The sequence below is a fragment of the Hordeum vulgare genome, chromosome 6H, assembly GCF_904849725.1.
Source record: "Hordeum vulgare subsp. vulgare chromosome 6H, MorexV3_pseudomolecules_assembly, whole genome shotgun sequence".
NCBI classification, from domain to species: Eukaryota; Viridiplantae; Streptophyta; class Magnoliopsida; order Poales; family Poaceae; genus Hordeum; species Hordeum vulgare.
In genome coordinates this window covers 381,280,167-381,289,201 of record NC_058523.1, presented here as the reverse complement: position 1 = coordinate 381,289,201, position 9,035 = coordinate 381,280,167, and the positions used below count along the sequence as shown (strand labels likewise).

General features: G+C 49.3%; 1 protein-coding gene across 1 annotated transcript; it reads left to right on the top strand.

Annotated features, from left to right (window-relative positions):
* The first annotated feature begins 6,499 nt into the window (after positions 1 to 6,499).
* LOC123404600 lies at positions 6,500 to 8,343 on the top strand. The gene is made up of 3 exons (XM_045098539.1): positions 6,500 to 6,728; positions 6,819 to 8,054; positions 8,208 to 8,343. Exons 2-3 carry the CDS (start codon positions 7,686 to 7,688, stop codon positions 8,319 to 8,321), a joined length of 483 nt encoding a protein of 160 aa, XP_044954474.1. The 5' UTR covers positions 6,500 to 6,728; positions 6,819 to 7,685; the 3' UTR covers positions 8,322 to 8,343.
* Positions 8,344 to 9,035: the final 692 nt, after the last annotated feature.

The following is a 9,035-nucleotide window of genomic DNA, read 5'->3' as shown; positions in this document are numbered from 1 at the left end:
TTTGTGTGGTGAAGATGGAGCATAGCAAGACTATATGATTTTGTAGGGATAACTTTCTAAGGCCATGTTATTTTGAAAGGAAACAATTGCCTTGTTAGTATACTTGAAGTATTACTATCTTTATGTCAATATTAGAATTTTGTTTTGAATCTTATGGATCTGAATATTCATGCCACAATAAAGAATATTACATGGATAAATATGTTAGGTAGCATTCCACATAAAAAATTTGGTTTTTATCATTTACCTACTTGAGGAAGAGCAGGAATTAAACTTGGGGATGCTTGATACGTCTCCAAATATATCTATAATATTTGATTGTTCCATGCTATTATATTATCTGTTTTGGATGTTTTATATGCATTAATATGCTATTTTATATTATTTTTGGGACTACCCTATTAATCTAGATCATAGTGCTAGTTTCTGTTTTTTCCTTGTTTTTGAGTATTGCAGATAAGGAATATTAAACGGAGTCCGAACGGAATAAAATCTATGGAATGATTTTTCTTGGACCACAAGAAACCCACGAGACTTGGAGAGGGGGGCAAGAGACAACAAGCGTACAATGTGCGCCCTAATCCCCTGGCTTGAGGGCCCCCTGTAGCTCTCCTAACCCTAATCCTTGGCCTATAAATTCCCAAATATGCCCCCATTACCATAACGACAACAATAAATACTTTTTCACCGCCGGAAGCCTCCGTTTCCATGAGATCCAATCTTGCAGCCTTTTCCGGTAATCTGCCGGAGGGGGAATCGATCACAGAGGGCATCTACATCAACTCCATTACCCCTCCGATGATGTGTGAGTAGTTCACCACAGACCTATGGGTCCATAGTTAGTAGATAGATGGCTTCTTCTCTCTCTTTGTTCCTCAATACCATGTTCTTCATGATCTTCATGGAGATCTATCCGATGTAATACTCTTTTGCGGTGTGTTTGATGAGATCCGATGAATTGTGGGTTTATGTTAAAATTATCTATGAACATTATTTGAATCTCCTCTGAAATGTTATATGCATGATTTCATATCTTTGCAAGTATCGTCGTATTGGTTTGGTTTGGCCAACTAGATTGGTAATTCTTGCAATGGGTGAAGTGCTTAGTTTTGGGTTCAATCTTGCGTTGTCCTCACCCAGTGACAAAGTAGGGGTAGCGAGGCACGTATTGCATTATTGCCATCAAGGATAAAAAAATGGGGTTTTCATCATATTGCTTGAGTTTATCCCTCCACATCATGTCATCTTCCCTAATGTGTTACTCTGTTCTTCATGAACTTAATACTCTAGATGCAGGCAGGAGTCGGTCGATGTGTGGAGTAATAGTAGATGAAGAATCATTTCGGTCTACTTGACATTGACGTGATGCGTACATGCATAACCATTGCCTTGGATATCTTCATAGTTATTCGCTTTTCTATCAATTGCTCGACAGTAATTTGTTCATCCACCGTATTATTTTCCTTCATGAGAGAAGCCCCTAGCAAAACCTATGGCCTCCGGGTCTATTTTCCACATTATACTTTCAGATCTATACACCAAAATTACCAAAAAATACCTTGCTGCAATTTATTTACTTATGTTTTACTTTTCGTCTCCGCAATCTTTTATATCTATCTCTATCAGATCTCATCCTTGCAAATAACCGTGAAGGGATTGACAACTCCTTTGTAGTGTTGGGTGCAAGTGTTTGATTGTTTGTGTAGGTGCTAATATTGGGGCCATGCTTGTTCCTCCTACTGGATGGATACCTTGGTTCTCAACAAACTGAGGGAAATACTTATCTACTTTGCCGCATCACCCTTTCGTATTCAAGGGAAAACCAACGCAAGCTCAAGAAGTAGCACCACGCCGTCACGTTGCCGGAGAATTCAACTACCACTTCGCCCCTCTTGCTAGATCAAGAAGGCAGAGATATTCACCAAGATGTACGTGTGCTGAACGCATAGGTGTCGTCAATTTGGTACTAGATCGGGACGGAGTTCGTGGGACGCTTGCGATTTGGTTCGCGAAGACGTTCAACTACATCAACCGCATTTCTTAATGCTCCCCGCTTAGCGATCTGCAAGGGTATGTGGATCCAATCTCCCTTCTCGTAGATGATCATCACCATGATAGGTATTGCGTGTACGTATAATTTTTTTAATTTCCCATGCAACGTTCCCCAACAGTGGCATCAGAGCTAGGTATATGCGTAGATGATATATCGAGTAGAACACGAAAGAGTTTGTGGGTGTTGATGTTCACTTTGCTGCCCTCCTTGGTCTTTTCTTGATTCAACGGTATTGTTGTATTGAAGCGGCCCGGACCAACATCACTCCTATGCTTACGAGAGACCAGATTCATCGACTAACATGCAACTTGTTGCATAAAGATGACTAGCGGGTGTGTGTTTCTTCAACTTTAGTTGAATCGGATTTGACCGAGGCGGTCCTTGGAGAAGGTTGAATGGCAATTTGCATATCACCGTTGTGGCTTTGCGTAAGTAAGATGCGATCATACTAGATACACATAGCAGCCATGTAAAATTTGCAACAACAAATTAGAGGGCGTCTAACTTGTTTTTGCAGGGTATGCATGTGATGTGATATGGCCAAAGACATGATATGTTATATTGGATGTATGAGATGAGCATGTTGTAATAGTTAAATATCGACTTGCACGTCGATGCTACGACAACCGGCAGGAGCCATAGGGTTGTATTTAATTATTTTGCGCTTGGAGATGCTTTGCTTTATCGCTAGTTAGTAGCTTTAGTAGTAACAACATAGTTAGCGCGACAACCTCGATGGAAGCACAATGATGGAGATCATAATGATGGAGATCATGGTGTGGCGCCGGTGATGATGGAGATCATACCAGTGCTTTGGTGATGGAGATCAAGGAGCACAAGTTCTTGGCCATATCATGTCACTTATGATTTGCATGTGAAGTTAATCCTTTTATGCACCTTATTCTGCTTAGGACGACATTAGCATTATAAGGTTATCCCTCACTAAAATTTCAAGAAAAAATGGCGTTCTCCCGACTGTGCACCGTTGTGACAGTTCGTCGTTTCAAGACACGACGTGATGATCGGGTGTGATAGACTCTATGTTCACATACAACGGGGCAAAACAGTTGCACACGCGGAACATTCGGGTTAAACTTGACGAGCCTAGCATGTATAGACATGGCCTCAGAACACAAGAGACCGAAAGGTCGAGCATTAATCATATAGTGGATATGATCAACATGGAGGTGTTCACCATTAAAGCTAAACTCAACTCACATGATGATCGGACTGGAGTTAGTGAATTTGGATATTGTGACACTCGAATGACTAGAGGGATGTCAATTTGAGTGGGAGTTCTTAACTAATATGATCAAGTGAATTCATTATCATGAACATAGTCAAAATTCCTTTACAAAGTATGTTGTAGCTTGCATTGTAGCTCTACTCATTTTGATATGTTCCTAGAGAAAACTTAGTTGAAAGATGATAGTAACAATTATGCGAACTTGGTCCGTAAACTGAGGATTGTCCTCATTGCTGCACAGAAGGCTTATGTCCTTGATGCACCGCTCAATGTGCTAAACCCTGAGCGTTGTTTGTAGATGTTGTGAACATCTGACATACACGTTTTTGATGTCTACATGATAGTTCAGTGCATAATGCTTGAACGGCTTAGAATTAGGGCGGCGAAGACGTTTTGAACGTCACAGGACATATGAGATGTTCCAAGAGATGAAATTGGGATTTCAGGCTTGTGCCAGTGTTGAGAGGTATAAGACCTCCGACAATATTCTTTGTCTACAAAATAAGGGAGAAAAGATCAATTGTTGAGCATATGCTTAGATTGTCTAGGTGCTACAATCACTCGAATCGAGTGGGAGTTGATCTTCCAGATAAGATAGTGATTGACATATTTTCCAAAATCACTGCCACCAAGCTAAAGAGCTTTGTGATGAACTATAACATATCAAGAATAGAGTTGATGATCCTTGAGCTATTTGCATCAAGTGTTGATGATTAGTAGAACCACTAGTTTCGAGAAGGGCAAGGTTTAAAAGGGATACTCTATGAAATGGCAAACCAGTTGCCACTCTAGTAAAGAAACACAAGGTTGACTAAGTGCTTCTATTATGAGGGGAACGGTCACTAAAGCAGAACTTCCCTAGTTACTTGGTAGATGAGAAGGCTAGCAAAGTCGGCAAAAGTATATCGGATATACATGATATTGATGTATACTTTACTAGTACCCCTAGTAGCACCGAGCTATTAAATATCAGTTCGGTTGCTAAGTGTTAGTAACTCAAAATAAAAGCTACACAATAAACAGAGGCTAGCTAAAGGCAAGGTGATGATGTATGTTGGAAGTGTTTCCAAGGTGATGTGATCGCCATCGCACACTCCCTCTACTTTCGAGATTAGTGTTGAACCTAAATGTTGTTTGGTGTTTGCGTTGAGAATGAACATGATTAGATTGTGTTTATTGCAATACGGTTATTCATTTAAAGATACTAATGGTTATTCCGTTTACTTGAATATACCTTCAATTGTCATGCACCTAATATGAATGATTTATTGAATCTAGATCATAGTATTACATATGTTCATAATATTTGATGCCAAAAGATACAACATAGTAATGATAGTACCACTTACTTGTGGCACTGCCGCTTCAGTCATATTGGTGTAAAACGCATGAAGAAGCTCTGTCGTGGTATTTCCGGGACAAATTCCATGGGGTGGCTTAACTCATGGATTGGGCCGATGGGCACCGACGACATCTCGGAGCGGGTCTAGGCGTAACACACATGACGCCGGTGTACCCAGGTTTGGGGCCCTCCAGTGAGGTAATACCCCTAGTCGTGCCTGTGTGACTATATGATAATCACAGTACAATGGTGCTCCTGGAGCTGTATGGGAGGAGGGGGATGGAGCACTGGCTGCGTATCTCGCTCCCTCAGTGGTGTTCTACGTGTGCCGTTGCATTGAGAGAATAATGCTTGTGAACCTGCGCTCTCTCGGTGGGCAGGTGAGAGTCTTTATAGTGTAGCCATGGGGGTACAGTGTTGAGGATACGACTGAAGGTGGGACCCGGTTGCGAGCCTCCGAGCCGGCTGTGGGCCTGCCTGCTGTCTGGTCTTGTCGTGGGGCTCGCCGCCCGTGCGCAGCAGCGGCTCATGCGCCGAGCCGTCAGGGCGCGTGCGAATGGGCTATCATGACTACACGACCGCACCGTTTGGTCAGCGTCGGTGTTGTCTAGGCACCCTGTAGCCCTGCTCACTTAATCATCATCCCGTTGTGGCAATCTCCGCCTTTGGTATACCCAGGGGTAGTATCCCCATCAGTAGCCCCCTAAACCGCTGGGGTCCGTAGGCCTCCGCGTGAGGGGGGCAGCGGTTTCACCCCCCCCCCCCCGCACATGAAGGAGCTTGTTGAGGCCGGTCGGCTGCGATGGGCAGGCGGCCGGAGGTCTTCTGTTCGGCCTCGGTGGCAGTCGGCCGAGGCTGTTGCCGGACGTGTTCCAGCTGGCCGCGACGCTTCGGTTCAAGTGCCGGGCCCGACCTGCCATGTGGAGGCCCGTGACGAGCGTCAGGCCCGCCACTACCCGCGCGACAAGACAGCGCTACAGGCCTAGCTTGGCACGCCACGGCCGACGCGCAGATTTACTGTGGCCACTGCCGTTGGTTGGGTTCCCCGTGCATGTTTATTACGCGGAGATCATGGGGAAGCGCAGAGGATTGTGGTTGCAACCGATCCCATGCGCCCCCCGACCTTCCACGGTTTTAAAAGGGGAGAGGGGGAGGCAGAAGCCACCATTGCCTCGCATATTTACCCCATCCTCTCGCACACCGCATTCGTCCTCCTCGCGCCCGCAACGCCTCTCCGCCTCCGTCCTTCCTCCTCGCGCCCGCGGCGCCTCTCTCTTGCCTGCTCCTCTGGTCCGTCGCTGGTGTCGTCGGAGATGCCAAAGCTGTCGGCTAGCTCGTGGGAAGGCTCCCTCATCAACCAGGAGCTCATGGGAAGGCTCCCTCATCAACCAGGAAGCATGCCCAAAGATGAGATCGTGCCGCAACCGCGCGACGGCGAGCGCGTGTTCTTCCTTGAGACCTATGGCCTCCATATGCATCATCTGGGGGTGAACTCTGTCATGTACATCATGTGCTTCGCCACGCTGTGCGGGCTTCCGCCCCTTCTCCATGTTCTTCCGTCACTTCTTTTACTTCCGTGCCCGGAAGCACGGCTTAGTGGGCGACTCCTATGGAGGCACAGTGGTCTACAGGCAGAATGGCCCACCGCTCCCGAGGATGACATTCAAAGAGTCCTTCAAGAAGTGGCAGCGGACGTTCTTCTACGTCTGTAGCCTTGACGAGAAGCGGGATTGGGTAGGCCTCGTCCATTTTGTCAATCAGCTGCCGACCAGGACGAACTGGACTATCGAGCCCTCCTTTTCGGAGCTGAAGGAGATGGTCGGCTGGCTAAAGCTGCTTGAATGTTCTGGGCTGATGGGCGCGGATGTGGTGGCAACCTTTATCACGCGTTGAGTGAAACTGCTGTTGGCGAGGTTGCACCAGATATGTGACATGAGTGGCGCCAGGGACCATGCCGGCTATCGAAAGTGGAGCTGCCGCTGCATAAGGTGGCCTCCCGGGTGAATGACATCACCAACTTTTAGCTGGATGAGGTTGCGTGGCGGTTCGGCATGGAGCCGTTCGACCATAGCAACCCAGGACTACAAGTAAGTCCTCCAGCCGACTGAAGTTGTTTTTCCTTTGCTATATTCTTCCTTTACCAGAGGTACCTAATGCGCGGTCGTGGTGTTCCCCAGATGTTTACCGGCAAAACACCCCGGACCGCAGAGGCTTCTTGCGGATAAGATGGAGTCTGACTCCACCGACTACAAATCATACGGGGCAGGCCCTGATGCCCTCGAGTACTCGGATGCCCAGAGGTCGCAGGGGACGAAGCGGGCGAGGACGATGGTGCGGACAAGCTGGCCTGCGCCCCCACCGACGAGGCGGCATCATCACGCCATCACCCCAAAGGGTTCAGGGACTGGCCAGACAATGATGTGCAGTTGCTGGACGGACCGCCAGCCTCGATGGTGTCGCTTCCGGGCCGCCGCTGCGGAGGGAGCACGGAAGCGCCGGCTAGGGGCCGGCTGATGGTTACGTAGCCAGCCCGCCGCGAGATGGCAGAGCAGCGCCATCGCGAGAAGCAGCCGATCGTTGGCTCGGCCGGCAGCCCAGTCGCCAAGAAGCTGTGGTGGCCGTCCTGCCGGCTGGTGTTCTTCTGCCGGGGTGGAGGAGGGTCAGGTGCGGGCCCCATGAGATCCCCCTTGCCGATGGGTAAGACTTTCTTCGAGGCTGGTGCCACCTTTCTCTTTTCATGTTTGCTGCTGGCATTTGAGCTCGTGCTCATCTTTGTCCTGCAGGCCTCCTCTTGTGCTACCTGAACCGGAGACGTCGGCCCTCAAGACCGCGCAAGTCGCCATCACTCGCCGTGGAGCACCCGCGGTGACAGCGTGACTCGAGAGGGAGCGTCATGCTAATAAGGTCGTGCCGGCTGGGGGAGCCGGCGTCAGCGGCCCCTCGGGCGAAGCAGCAAATGATGCCATGGTGTCGGCGCCGCCTACAGCTGCTTAGGAGAGTCCTTCAATGTACATGTGGACGCAGGCCCCGAGCCACCTCCAGAGATGGCGACCCCAGCGGCTGGCGAGCCAGCTGCCCTAGAGGCGGTTCGTTCAAAGTCTGACCCGGGGCAGCGGACCGGAGCTGCTGCCGATGCCCCTGGCGACGGCGACCGAGCCATTGTTGTGTCAAGAGCACCGGCGATTTCGACCGCGCCGGCTTGTGGGAGCCGGGTGCACTTGTTGACGTCGGTGACGACCGTGTCAGAGCAGCTGCACCCCGCCCCGCCTGCGACCGAGACAGTCCCTTTGACCCCTGGGCAGGCGGTGTTAGTGCTGCGGTCGTTGAGCGTGATTGTCCAATGCAAAAAGGACATGCTCGACTTCGACATATCGATGATGGTTGGCCAAAAGACTCTAGACCAGGTGCTCGAGGTGAGTTTTTCACCCAGATTCTTTTCTTCTTTTGCTTGATGGTGGGTGCGTGCGAGCGCACCCACTGGGTGTAGTCCCTCAGATTTGGATCGGCTACGCGGCTGCGTGGCAGTTGGGCCCAATCTTATTTATTGTTCTTTCTTGTCTTTTCAGGCCAAGCGGTCGCAGCACAGTGCAATCTGTCGGGATGCAACATACATCGGCCGCGCTCCAACAACTGCTACCACAAAGCTCGCAACGACCTCGCGTCTCAGTCGACCGAGGTAGAGACGGTCAAGGCCGAGATGGAAGCTGCCAAAGGTAATTTTCCTCTTCTTTTTTGCTAGTGGGTGGGCGCGAGCGCACCCATTGGGTGTAGTCCCCGAGATTCGGGTTGGCTGCGCAGCTCCGTGACAGCCGGGCCAAATCTTATTGTGTTTTGAGTCGTTGTAGCTTAGCCGGCTGCATACTTGTCTTTCGTGCAGCAGCGGCCGTTCCCGCAGCCGAGGTGGAGGAGATCGCCGGAGAGCGCGACCAGCTGGCCAAGAACTTGGCCGCGAACCAGGCGGCCATGACGGTGCTTGATACGTCTCCATCGTATGTACTTTTCCAAACTCTTTTGCCCTTGTTTTGGACTCTAACTTGCACGATTTGAATGGAACTAACCCGGACTGACGTTGTTTTCAGCAGAATTGCCAAGGTGTTGTTTTTGTGCAGAAATGGAAGTTCTCGGAACGTCGTGAAAATTTGCGGAGAATACTTTTGGAAAATATGAAAAATACTTGCGCAAAGATCCACCATAGGGGGTGAGCCAGTGGGTCACAAGCCCTGTGGTCGCGGCCACCCACCCAGGCCGCGACGCAGGGTTTGTGGGGCCCATGTGGCTCTGCCGCCCCCAAACTGAGTGCTATTTATTCCCTTTCGTCCCGAAAAAAATCAGGAGAGAAGATTTCATCGCATTTGCGACACGGAGGCGCCGCCTCATCCTGTTCTTCATCTGGA

Excerpts from the sequence above, each read along its gene's own strand:
- LOC123404600 (XM_045098539.1), top strand. The coding sequence starts at position 7,686 with ATGGCGACCCCAGCGGCTGGCGAGCCAGCTGCCCTAGAGGCGGTTCGT. Across the intron at positions 8,055-8,207 it reads CTCTAGACCAGGTGCTCGAG|GCCAAGCGGTCGCAGCACAG; the intron begins GTGAGTTTTTCA and ends TTGTCTTTTCAG.